This window comes from Ceratina calcarata, unplaced genomic scaffold (assembly GCF_001652005.2).
Source record: "Ceratina calcarata isolate Rehan_Ccalc_2016 unplaced genomic scaffold, ASM165200v1 scaffold250.2, whole genome shotgun sequence".
Lineage (NCBI taxonomy): Eukaryota > Metazoa > Arthropoda > Insecta > Hymenoptera > Apidae > Ceratina > Ceratina calcarata.
This window is the reverse complement of record NW_017147019.1, coordinates 541,049-554,774: the sequence shown is the minus strand read 5'-3', so window position 1 is coordinate 554,774 and position 13,726 is coordinate 541,049. Positions and strand designations below refer to the sequence as shown.

The following is a 13,726-nucleotide window of genomic DNA, read 5'->3' as shown; positions in this document are numbered from 1 at the left end:
TCGAGCCGCGATTGCGACAACTTGCATCCGAGCGGTCGCCGCGCCAAAAACAAACCAACCACCGAGTTAACTGATCTTTATAACGAACTGAACCCTCAAATATCGAGTCGAGATCACTACGATTACACATAGTTGTCCGTTTGGATAGAAAAAAATTTCTATATTCGTTGATTCACGACGGAGAGCCGACGTAACATACATATGATACCAACGGGAGAGCGGGAAACCTCACGATCCTACTCTTTGGTGGACGTTAACATGTCACCACCGTTTCTCCGTGTAGAGGTAAGAAGCTTGTTCCCAATAATTGATAAAAAAATAAGCAAAAATTTCGTTTGATACGAATTTTACATTGAGAACTTTTTATTCCTCAAATTGCTTTAATCTTGAATAAACGGGGAAGCTCTTTATTCTGAAATACTTTCTGTATAATTTACCAGCGTTTTACATGGACTAGATAATTGTGACACAGAACGGGGGGGGATCGATTATGACAATAGCCGCGTACTGTTGAATCTTCGTCGAGATGTTATTTACACGGGAACGGAAACGGGTTGGGGGTAAATAATTTGAATGAAATGGTCGAGTAATTCGCAGACTTTCGATGCGATTAAAGCCGCCGGTTTCTGGGTGCTACGAGCGAGACATTGGGCCTGCTGCGCCAAAGGAGCTACATGCTCGACGTATAATTACGTCCTCTTTTTAAAGACTTTCGTAAACAGAGAGAGTATGCTTGGACGTTGACCCTGTTTCTTGGTGTGCCCCAAGCATCTCGTCCCAATTTTCTTCATTTCCATGGCTCGGTTCACTTTTTCTTAGTTTCGAACGCGCATATGAAATTGGGTGAAGAAGATAAACCTATCCGGGCAAGATAAATAACCCAAACTATAATCATGTTTCCGATTTGAAGAGCGAACTTTCCGGAGTGAATTAATATATGCAAATGCTTGTTTAATGCATGCAAACGTACCACGGCGTACGAACTCTTTCTTTTATAAATAACGAGATGTTAGTATCTGTGATTTAATTGGGTTTAATTTGCCTAGCGCGTGCACCGTGTATAAAATGAATTGAATTTTGTTTATTTTATCAAATTTATTTTCCAGTGAATGTTATTTTATCTCGCGCGAGAGGCTGAGATTTCAAGGATGCTTATATCATATTCATTTGTTAAAATTTATATGTATAGGACTCCCTCTGTGCAGCCACGTACTACTTTGAAAATTCCTGTGCCATGCAAAACCCGCATGCCTCCGATGATTCTATTACATTTTTTTATCTTCCTACGCTGCGAATCCTTTGATCGACCCCACGCATAGTTCGACGTGAATCGCCTTTCAAAGACGAGAGATTTTTTTCTTCTTCATATGCTTTGTTCCGAGAACTAAGATTTCCTTAATAATATTCGTTTTAAAAATTTTCTATAAGAAGAGACGTCCATCATTGTTCACGTCGCGAGAGGGACGTTACTGACAGGATGAAGGAGCACATCCATTAATGGTATTAGCGAATTTTACCCCTTTCACGATAGCAAGGTACACACTGCAATTTATGGAAAGCGAACTAATCGCTCTCTCAAGGAAGCTTAATCTTTTTCCAAACATTTACAGAAAGTTTTCAATTATAAATACGGTCGATATCCATATACTCATCGTAAACAAATTAAAATTAAGGAAAAACGCTGAATTTTGTTAACATCACTTCTTCAACAGAAATCCTTTTATCAAAGTTCAACAGCAAATCACTATAAGAGTTTCGCGACTAGTTCGCAGAAATTGCAAGAATTTCTGATGCGCGCTCCTGGGATATCCTGTAACTGATTCCCAGATTCCTGGGAAGTGACGCAGTTTACAGTTCCATATAACACAATTTAAATTGTTTTGAACTCGTACGCTTGATACAACTTCGAAAATTGCATGCATACACTGAAGAATATTAAATAACATTTGACACAATAACAATTTCTCATAGCGAACGAGAGGCTGCAAAGCTTCTCGTCGAGGTACATAATCTTTTCAGTTAACCATCAGCTTAAAGAAAGACCGCGTTCTATTACAGTGTCGCAAACGGGAATGGCCGTAAGCTAGTCAGACTTATTCACAGGCTCATTTAAAATGATAGCCGGCTTTCTGGTGACCAACGCGAGCCGGACTGGCACGTGAAAGACTCGTACTACTGTCGCGACACGATTTCTAGGACGCGCTACTTCGCCTGACCAATTTCATACAAAATAAGTGCATTAAGTTCTATTTTCGATTGCGCGATATCGATCAGGTGCAGAAACTCGTGCCGGTGTCAGTCATGTATCGTGTCTGTAACCGGGGAAATAATTACAGAATCGATGATACTAATGCTCCCAAAATTTGTCTGATTTCAAACTTATTACTCATTGAGAATAATACGAATGATATCTGATCAGTATATTTTTAAGAAATTTAGGAGCAATGCGCATTACGTACAAAAAATATTGAGAGCAACGTGAATGTTATAATGCTTAAATACTTCATTTTGCATGAAGATCTGCACAAGGCTCTTGAGGAATAACCAGCTTCCAATCTTAACGTCGAATCATGATTCATGTTATAATAAACGGCTACGTTGAGATTCGTCCCTGATTGGGAAGCCACCGTATGGCACCCGCAAGAGCAATACCGATTAAAGATGTATCCGATCCTCCTACGACAAATTCGATCAGAACCGCAGAGGCAATTCGGTATTCACCTTAGGAACTCGAACACGGAATTTATTCGGATTTGCTACACTCTGGCAAGTGGTTGTCCCATTGAGAAAGAAAGATTACGCAATATACTTCTGTTTCAATCCTCATTTGAATAAATCGTTAGATGTAAATTACAAGTAATTCCGTTCGGCTGCGCGCGTCAGTTTATTCGAAGGAAATTGTACCCGACGCGTCTTTGAATTTCCTGGAACGTCACACAGCTCCGAAGAGCGGCTTCAAAACGATTACATTGCCTGCTTAGCTCGCGTATTATTAACATAATTGAGTTTGTCAAACTGCGAGTCCCATATTTCGCCGTGTAATCCCGTCGTCCGAGCAGCCGCATAGAAATTCCTACCAAGGGGATTACTTCTTTAGCCGGCATTGTTGCCTGTGTTCTCTGGATAACTGCCATTTCCGTCCGAAACCACTTTCACAAACGCGTTGGATTAAACAAACCGTCCGCCGTCGGAATTATTTGCGAGCCATGTAAACACCGAAGCAGAAAGTACGAACGTACGAGATTAACGCCACGTGGATTAACGTGGACGCATGAATTTTCCACCGTTGTGTCCTGAGGCTGAAGGACAAACTACCGTGGCCGATTTCCTAACTTCCCCGGCTCCGTCATTTACATATTGATCTGCAAACTTTTTATTATAGCGAATGCAGAAATTTAGTTCTTGTTTCATCGTGTCGTAACTTCGTCTCGCTTCGTTTACCGATTCCGACTGAAAATGGAGATTCGCCGGGACATTTTATGAGCAATTCTTTAACGAATCAGAATGATTCGATTATAATTCGCAGTACTCGACTTTCAACGGTGAATGAGATCTCTCATCTCCTCGAGTGCTGGCAACACTGCCTTTAAATGAATGCGTTGAAGCTTTTTAAGGGATGATCCTATTGGTCATATGAGGAGAAAGAATATGGACTTTTAACAGACTCTAAAATTACTGGCAGATTGAGCTCGACATGTTGCCGATACGTTATTCTACTTTCTTCCGGCGAACAATGGATTTCCCTTACCTATCTCGAATCTCGTTGAACATGCATGGAAATCTGGGAATAGATTACGCATGAAAAATGCATGATGTAATAAAATCAGGACCGAAGACGAAATGGAGATAAACACAGAACAATGGAAGTCAAGTTTCACTTTACTACCTTCCTATTGTTCCTCCGAGATCTATTTACAAGCTTATCTGATGATTCTGATTCTAAGAAGCAAAAGCTAAATGAAAGTCTTGATTTATAGCGTAATTTCGTTAAGCATATGACGTCCGACCAATTAATCTGGCTGCTCGTTAAGGCAATTAACGATTTTATCATCAATACTCTTCTCTTTTTCATTAGACAATTAATAAATCATTAGAAGCAGAAGAAACATAAATAGCTAAGTTGCAAGACTATATGCTTGCCCTCGATGCGAAATCAATCGATACGTCAGAAGGGGAATTCGATCACACGCGAAACTACCTCGGAGAAATTGAGACGTCCTTCAGGTGCTCATTACCTGCCAGGCCATCGGAATAAATTTCCTACCGGATAAAAGCAGACGGTCCACATCGTCCGCGACATCTCCAATTCTTCGACTTTCATTTCTCCGCAATTTCCTGTAACGACTAGACTACAGATTTTATGCATTTATAAAAATACAGGAAATTTGAAATCCACAGCAAAAGAGAAATTACTGTTTTCATGGATAAAGACTAATACTACGTAGAATGCCTTTCCCAAATTTTATTATTAATAACAATTGTAATTCATGTATTTTTTTATTGAATGCATAATCAATCAAACCAATCGATAGAACTTTTAAAATCAGTTACTTGTCATACGAAAATGTCAGATTTAAATTGCTGAAATTTCGGATAAGACGCATTTGAGATTCTAGTTTTAGAGGATCACTTTACGCATTCGGAGATCTAGTTCCGGTACGAATGGAGTACAATTCTATCCTGAAATCAGTTTCGGAAAAATCCGTCTTGGAGGCTGGTGCGTAATCCGATGGCAATGGAAATAGAGAAGAATCGCGATGTGAGCAGGAATTGCAGCCTGCTCTCCAAAATTGGCCCCGATTCCATGCCGTTAAACTCATCTGCCGTCTCCCTTGTCAGCTCTTCAGCTGGTAGATGGAAACGGATGGATTTCGGGAAAATGATGAGAGAGATCCGGTGGGATAGGGTTTAAAGAATCGCACGGAAAGATTGAAGCTTTTACAAATTAATCGAATTCCCCGATGTTTCGGAACTCGGAGCAATTCATTAGAAATTAGTGTACGCAATTTGCTAATTAATTTTCGGTCGAAAAGCTCATCGATCTTGAATACTGGCAATTTTCTTCACGACGATTAGTAGAAAACTCTTTTACGATTTCGCGTTTCTTTCAGCTGTAATCAAATTATCTCGACTATTTTCGTTCTGACTTTACTTTCCGAAAAATGTTTTTCACCTGTCCATTACGTGATTAGTTGATATCAATCTTGTTGGGAATTAAAATTACTTTTCGTAGAAACGTTAACGAAAATAGTTCTCGCCATTTACTTACAATCGCGAGCCTCGCCTAATATATCATTCCCGGGCAACAGCTTGCCGCCGAGAACTTCCGATTTAAGATTCCGGCGAACTTTTTTTCCCGATATAAAACGACCCAGAGCTTAGCTAGTCGCGTTCGTCAAACTTTCCACTCGTTTCGTGCCCGAGCTGCATCGATTCTTAATTTAATCAACAGCGTTCCGATCGAGATGTTCAATTTTATTCGCGAACAGCTTGAAAACTCGAACGCTCGTTTAGTTCCGCGACCAATAAAGTGAACGCTTGCCTAACGATTCGACGGGCTGAACCGCGTGGCGCCAGTTTGTTAGCAACGATGATCAGTGTGAAACGAAGCGGAAACCCGATTACTCGATCAACAGAAAAACCACTTTACTCCGCTCTTTTGTACACCCCGAAAAACAAAATAAAACAGCGTGATTATCAAACGATTATATATTTTCTATATACAATTAACATTTTAATTGGAATTCGTCGGAGCTATGGAAAAACCTCAAAAGATTTCATTTAATTTTCGTTACTCGAGTACATCGGTTCGGTCTCGAACGTTTTCATTCGCGTGTCGCAGCTGAATCACGGCCCCAGCCTATCCCCGATGTTATCGTAGATAAGTTACGCGATTACGCAACGGACGACACGCAATTTCCATTCAATTTACGTAAATCGTTTCTGTTTCTCCTACGAAGCGTACCTCGGGTTCATGTTAATTATTAGTGGCCTGGCGTCCTCTGTGAAGCTTAATGCTACGCTCCCACTGCCGTTATTAAATACGCGACAGCCGGAGTGCATAATTTTGCTGGGAGAAAAAAGTTCCTCCGGCTTGTCATTTTACTTCATAGAAAATTCACCTGGGAGCTTGGCAATCCATGAAGTCTACATTGTCTACATCTAGAATCTTCGATTGTCCTGATTAATTAATACACAGGATGAGTAACTTGTTATTTCATGATTTTATCAGAACACAATTGAGATCATTAAATAAAATCGTTGTACAGTTTCATCAGTGGATAAATGTAAATATTCTTTATTGATTCGGTTTGTATGTTGGATGGAAGTAAAACAAAGGCGATAACGCAGAAATCGATTGGTGTGTTAATTAATGAGCCCATTTCCTATCGTTAGTCGGTTCACGTCTGCGATATTAATCGTCCCGGTGCGAAACGCGACGCGATTACTTATATCCCGGTCGTATGAAAATATTGGCGATCAGAAGGGAATCGGAAACGGCGTGCGACACGTACATATCTGGGTCATCTTTATAAAAGTCGCGTCGTTTATTACGTACCTGACGTGTCCTGCGGGGAAATTGATTCCATACTGTTGATTAACTTTTCCAGGCTAAGCATACAAATATTGGCCGGCCGCGCTTTCGTGCCCGCGAACACTTTGCATGCCGGCCTAAGTAAAAATATTTGAAAGAAAGCAAACTGCGCTGATTAGCTTGTCGTTGCTTGGAACTTTATCGAAAAGCACGGTTAATCACTGCCCTTCTACAGTTTCTTGCTTGAAACTAATGCCATTACCTACGGCAAGAAGTTTTTCGAATATATCTATATAGCATACAACGAATTAAGTATACAATGTTGCATTGTTCAAAATGCTACGGCGCATGCAATAATATATAGAAGACAATAATTGTCCTTGTCGATATCTTACTGGAATAACGGGGGACACCGTTAATGAATGTGTTTATAAAATAATTGTGAAATTTCCTGTTTCAGGGATGAGAAAATGCCGCTGTAATGTTGCAACGTAGCACATCATCGCACCGGTGTCGACCGCCGAGGAACATGACGACCGTTGGCCACGCGTCGACGATCGCCGGGCCAAGAGGACGACGAGCAAGCGTGGCAACTGACAAACCTCTCGATTCGCCGAAAGTCACTCCGAGGAGACGTTCACCCCAAGGCAGCAGCTTCATACCTGACATCGGTCTTGACACGGACAACGACGACGAGGTAATTTATAATTAACAGATTTTTATGCATTCATGCGATCAGTTTTATACATTACACGCACCAATTTTTTTATAACATCTGTAATCTATATGGAATTTTGCATAACCATTGAAAAACGTTTTGTAAATATTAATATTTTATTCAAATAAAAATTCAACCATCAGAAATATATTTAAATTTGAGATTGAAAGTTTGTTGGGACAAGATATCATAGATGAATCTGTTCAAAAATCGTATACGTTCTTATACACTTGTTCTAGTCTAATATAATTCATCAAAAGTTAGAAACAGAGATGAAGACATTCAGAATTTCTTCACCTTCTTTCAGAGTTTAATCGTTTCCATTATACCTTCACTTTTCAGGGCACCAACCGCAGGCTTCTGCTGGATCGAGACCAATACGGTGGCTCGCGTAATATGTTGAACCAGAAGATGAGTCGAAGTCCTCGGAACTCTTTGGTCCCAGACGACTACTATAAACCCAGGAACGGGGGTCGTAGTCCAAGAAACAGTTTGGTACCAGATGCTGCTTTGGCACCAGATGCGTTGTATAGCTCGCGGCACTCGCTGGTCTTCGAGGCCTCGCTGAGTCCCAGGAACTCGTTGGTACCAGACGTGGCGAGGAATAGAAGTCCGCGTAACAGTTTGGTCCCGCCGACCGGTTCGAGAACTTCCCTCATGTCCGAGAACGGGAATCCTCTTCCCAGTCGCAGTCCTCGACATTCTTTGGTACCGAATTCTTCGAGGAGTCCGCGTGGAAGTATTACAAACATGGAAATGATGGACCGTAGTCCCCAGAGGAGCCCGCGGGGCTCGATAGCTTCTGAATACTTGAATCAGAGTCCGCGAGGCTCAATCGGACCTTACGAGACGAACAGATCGTCGCGGGGGAGCATCGCCGTCAGCGACGCCCCTAGAGGATCGATCGGCGGTAACGAGGAAGAGACCAGGAGCCCACGAAGGAGTATCGATCCGGATACTATCGACCGAACGCCAAGGGGCAGCCTCAGCGGCTTGCAGGAACGAAGAGGCACAAAGGCGAGTCTGATGGCGCAGGACCCTAGAAGGGCCTCGGCTGATCAAGGTGAGAATTCGTTTGTCTTAAGCGGAATCCGACCTATACGCTAATCGATGTGAAATTCTGTAAATAGCTTCGCGGATAATTCGATTTCAAATTCGGACTGATTCTACTTGAGTAGATTCTTGCTCTTTGCACACACGTCACCTATTTCATTCGAATAGATTAAAACTTTTCGCAAACGAATGTTAAGACGTAAATTGAATTAAATAATGATACAAATCACTTCGTTTTTTGGCCGTTTATAAAAAATTCAAAATTCAGAACAGAATTTCTCCGTGAAAGTTCGACTGAACCATTCCAAACGTACGGAAATACGGAACGTACAACGGGATTTAGCAATTTCCCAAACGGAGAGATAATACCGTTAGTGTCGAGTTAAAATTTTGACGATATCAAAGCTGCATTGAGAGCAGTCATACCCGAAAAGGTATTATCATGCAGAGCGTTCACATTCACGAGGATGAGCGAAACTGGGTCGGGTTTCATCCGCGATGCCTGCCACCGCGTGAAAATTAAAACCGTTCGCACGTATAAACTCATTTCCCATGGTAGCGGCACCGATAGGCGACACGTCCGATGAAATAATTTATCACGTTAATTCGCTCGATACCTGCTCTCGATGCAACCTACGGGCTGCCACTTATTCATGTAGGCAGCCAAGCCTTATGGCAATGTGACCCTCGTTACCGTCTATCTTTGTCTCGGCGGAGCTGTAAATTACGATTTCATCAATTTTACTGATCGCGTGTAACCCAAGCAGGTACTTATATTCGAATACTCTTGCGAAATCGTCAAAGACTAATTGAAAGATCAAGTAGAATCGTATAACAAAATTGTATAATGAAAGATAAACATGTTCACTAAGGAATGAACATTCTTCAAACTTGTTACAATCTGTTGTAAAAAAATCTGGGAACATTCTGATGCACGGATTAGAGTATTTGAGACTTGGCCACTATTTTTATTTATTAAAATAAAAGAAAAATCAAAAATATATAATATAAATTGCCTACAAATCAAAATTGTATTGTATAAATAATTTAAAATCGTGGGAACCTTGTTAAAATATCGCAGCTCTTCATTTGCTACTTGATCTCTTTAAAAGGTTTTTTAGGTATGTTAACCCTTGTTACGCTCTAATTTTGACGGTTCTCAATGGAGTTGTAAATTGCGATTTGATCGATTTTTACGCGTAATCCAAGTCTGAATCCGATCGTTCAAGCCCGATTGGCAGGGAATTGGTGTCTGATATTCGAGCTATAAGTCGGTTCAACTGATATTACAAAGTTGTCAGAGTTAAGTACCCATCGAATTGTTTGACGCTGAAAGCGGAATCACTTGACGAGTTTGCAATCGGATTTGATTACAATATGCTATTACTAGCGGGTGTAGGATGATAAGACTGATGAGGGTTCGACGATTTTAATCCAAAGCGTATTGTAAGCCAATTCCATAAGCTTGCTTATTGTTTTCGAGTCGACAATCGCGAAATCGTTATTTTGTAATGAATAGACTTAAAATATTCATTATTTTTATGAAAATACATTTACAATATTCGATAAATAAAAGTAAGAAAAACCACCCTTGTCGCTACATATTGCATACAGTGGCAGATAACGAGAATTTCAAGGGGATGACAGGGAAAAATAAACCTTCACTGGACTGCCTGATAATTTTCATTTAGATAAATCGATTTTTTAATCATTTTATCTGTGCTTTGCAAACAAGAGAATTGTTTTGGCGTGTACAGGTATGAACGAGCGAAACTGCTCTCCTTCCCGGCAGAGAGAGGTCAACGTAGGAAGCGTGAAGTCCGGCGGAAGTACGGTCCAGATCAATCTAGGATATGGGCCAGCCACCTTCGAGGATTCTCGGCGAGCCAGCAGCTCGGTATCTCAGGTATGACATTTTTCGTACTCCCTTGACCAGCGCCATCGAATGTACGATGATCATAGAAAGTGTACCAGTCGCATTAACCCCTATAGAAAAAACGAGATTCTCTAAGAATGAGAAACTGGAGGTTTCACTTAAACGAATTTAAAGAAGCTAAACTTCTTAAGCTCCTATCCTTGTCCTTAAACCCTTAAACCCTCTTGTATCCTCTTAGGAAAATTTCGTTAGGCAAAGTGGGGTGCTGCCATTTCTCCAAAACGTTTATCTAAGAACCCCAAGAGGACCGCATACGATTATTTTAAAATAAAAGAGATTAACCATTCGTTATATCCATATTTGATGAATACCAATCATTGCAGTTGATGAAATGTATCACGATTATTATTAGTAATTAAAACAAGATATCATTTTAAGTAAATGATTCGCGAGACACTAAAAAATGTTCGTTCCTTCGTTTATTCAATTTCGCGAACGATTCGCATTGTGGAAGAATTTAATAGCTAACAACGTTCGTGTACGTCCGGTAATTTTCACCGGGAGATACGGTGGCGCATCCTTCATCCAGTCGCTTATTTCACGACCTTCCCATCCTGTCAGCCAGAAAATTTACGAACGATATAACGAACTCTGTGGAAATGTTCAGTACTGAAGGGCCGAAGGAATAGTTGAATCGTAAAAAAATTGCCCACCCTTCCAACGTAATAGACGAGCATCGCGTCGGGCCGAAACGGCCGTTTTATATCCACGAACAGACGCCCCAGCCGAAACGTGAAGGTGACCTTAAACATTTTTCGTACGGACGTTTCAATTTCATTTTGAAACCTTTCATATTTTACGGCCCTTCGAAGAGTTCAATATTGTTCTCAATATTTCTCACTACTGGCTACTAGATATGCGCTCTATTGTAGGAAGGATGGATCGTGGGATTGTATAAAAAATGAGTGATGAACATTGCTTCAGAGACGTTATTATTGATCGCTCGCAACTCTTTTCGAAATTTTTTTATTGTTTAACGAGAATTTTTCTTATCCCGGTAAGATTGAATGATTTCTTTTATAACTACGATTTACCCCAGATTGCAATCTGATCGATGAACCGTTTCGTGTCGATGTTCAGTTTTCAGGCGACGAATCACGCCGCCTTTTCACGAGCAGCACCAAAGTGCCGGAGAATACAATGGAGAACAGGAACCTCGGAGTGATTACTTACGGGTCTGTGGTATTTCAATTGAAGGACGCGAATCTTGAGGCGACGAACATCTGCGATTTCGTGCTGCGCGCGTTGAAGGTGGTCTGTAGAACGAGGGTGGTCATCGTCTGCCTGATATGCTTGTCGGCAGTACCATTCCTGATGCTGATTTATGGTGAGCAGAGAAAATTGTTATTGTTGGACCAACAAAAACGTTTGAATTAATCGCCGGTGCTTGCGAACGTTGTTACAATATCGTTTCCCCTTCGAATGCTCCAAAATAACATTTCGCCGAAGGGTAATTCAAACTAGACAGTATAAAAAAAAAGAAGAAAAAAAAAACGCGTGTTACGTTCGGTATGGCGCGCAGCAAAGCTTTTGTGCATACACGCAATCACGGTCGAATCGATATAGTTACAGATAGAAAAAGTTATCAATTATTAGAAGAAACCCAGTGAACTGTTGTAACAAGTAACCTTATCACCTATCTGCTGCTTTCTATCTTCATTACGCCGCAAGGGACATATTTCTGTCAAACATGTTATAACATATTTCTGATAAACTAGAAATTCTACGAAACTCCGTTCGCTACGTAAACATAAATCCATTAAAACCATTCCCTTTCACACTGCACGTAAATTGACTGATCACTCGTTTGAATTTTCATTAATTACCATAACACTACAAATCCAGCTTTAGATATTTGAGATAACATCGTATCAGCTGAATTCCGGTTTACTGCATAATGAATGCACGAATATCAGATACTGGTCTCGAATAAGAGAAACTCGGCCGGGTAGATTCGAATCTGGAGCGAGAGTGTGGGTAAGGGGATGCGGATACCCTCGCCTTACCGTCACGAAGCACGGGTATACCGCGATTCGCACCGACCAAGATCCCGGCCATCGTTTATGACACGCGAGCAGCGTGCTACTTTCCCTTTTTCAGTAAGTTTTTATTAAAGCTCATCTATGACCCAAGCTAATCGTAATCAAAGTTCACTGCGATTAACACCTGAGAGTCAGATATCGACTTACTGTTCCGAAAAATGCTTTGGAAAATTGCATAAAAAAATATTCCACTTACGAAATATTTATATTTAAACGATTCATTTAGAAAAACGAATATTTTTCTGTTCAGCAATCACAGCTTTCTTTATCATGAGTGAGAATCCATGGTACGTCCACCTTTTCCCTAGAGCGTAGAGCGTTCTCAAATCGATAAATAGCGCAGGGTTAGTTCGCAGAAACAGGAATTACGTACCTCGGTTACAGGTGAACGTACTTGCATATACGTAGATCCTTGAAAATTTATTACCACGTCCTGGTAACTAGAACCCGGGGTATTTATTATCGAAGGGAATCTCGACTGTGTATTCGTTGACTGATGCACGTTATCTCTAGCTTCTAATTGAAAATTGTACACTCCTATTATTATTAGGGACACAATAGAACTTCTGTGACACTGCTAAATAATTAACCGTACAACGTCAACGATTGTTTTAATAAATAATTAAATAAAATGAATGACACGTTAAAAAAAGGCAGCATACCGCGAGTGGAAGAACTTGCATGTCGTATTGCTTTTATAGTTAGCTATCAAAATAGGACGCGACGCAGCGAGTCAGGCAACGTCATTATTACCGTTATATTATTCAACGCTTTTGATATCGATCTGAAACTCTTATTATTATTTGCACACTGGCGCAGCTAACTAAGCGATTATTAAACAAACCAAATGTCGAATCCGTTAGACGCGACTATAGACACGTGAGAATAGACCGATTGCTCAAACGGGTGAGACCAGGCGATTGAGCAAGAGAAAATGAATTGGAGAGTTTTGTTTTCTATCCACGTGTGAAAGAGGGACAAAAACTTCTAAAGCGTGTTTTTTTGGTCCTTTACCGAGTCAATAAAAATACATTGGACGCTCGGTCTATTCTCTTATCTCCATGGATACGACCTGGTTCGTTTCAGGTTGGAACTTCTACAAGGAGTGCCCAAAGGAACCTCGTATACCGATTTACATGGTGATCGGCGGCGCTTTCGGGACGATCCTCATGGTGCTCGTCATTTACGCACAGATACGATCCAGGCGGACGAAGATGATCTCGGTCCCTTCTACCAGTTCACAAATTTCATTCTCGAAATTGATTACCATCGTGTTATCGTGTTTCCTTCTCGGCTGGTTCATGCTTGGTAAGAGAATTTCACACGTACTCATAGCCTAATATTCTTTTTACCTCTTATTTTAATATTATTATGAAACTATAAAAAACTAGTTTAATTAAAAAAATGATAGTACAGTCTTAAGGATGTATTGGCTATACAGT

The 13,726-nt window shown here is 40.7% G+C and overlaps 1 protein-coding gene across 1 annotated transcript in view; it reads left to right on the top strand.

Annotated features, from left to right (window-relative positions):
* Positions 1 to 9: 9 nt before the first annotated feature.
* Positions 10 to 13,726, top strand: part of LOC108623091 (uncharacterized) — a 19,864-nt gene continuing 6,147 nt past the window's right edge. The window contains exons 1-6 of the mRNA XM_018021383.2: positions 10 to 285; positions 6,996 to 7,232; positions 7,596 to 8,316; positions 10,064 to 10,212; positions 11,323 to 11,569; positions 13,371 to 13,592. Coding sequence (XP_017876872.1) covers positions 7,017 to 7,232; positions 7,596 to 8,316; positions 10,064 to 10,212; positions 11,323 to 11,569; positions 13,371 to 13,592 — 1,555 coding nt within the window. The 5' untranslated portion in view covers positions 10 to 285; positions 6,996 to 7,016. The remainder of the gene's footprint in view (positions 286 to 6,995; positions 7,233 to 7,595; positions 8,317 to 10,063; positions 10,213 to 11,322; positions 11,570 to 13,370; positions 13,593 to 13,726) is intronic.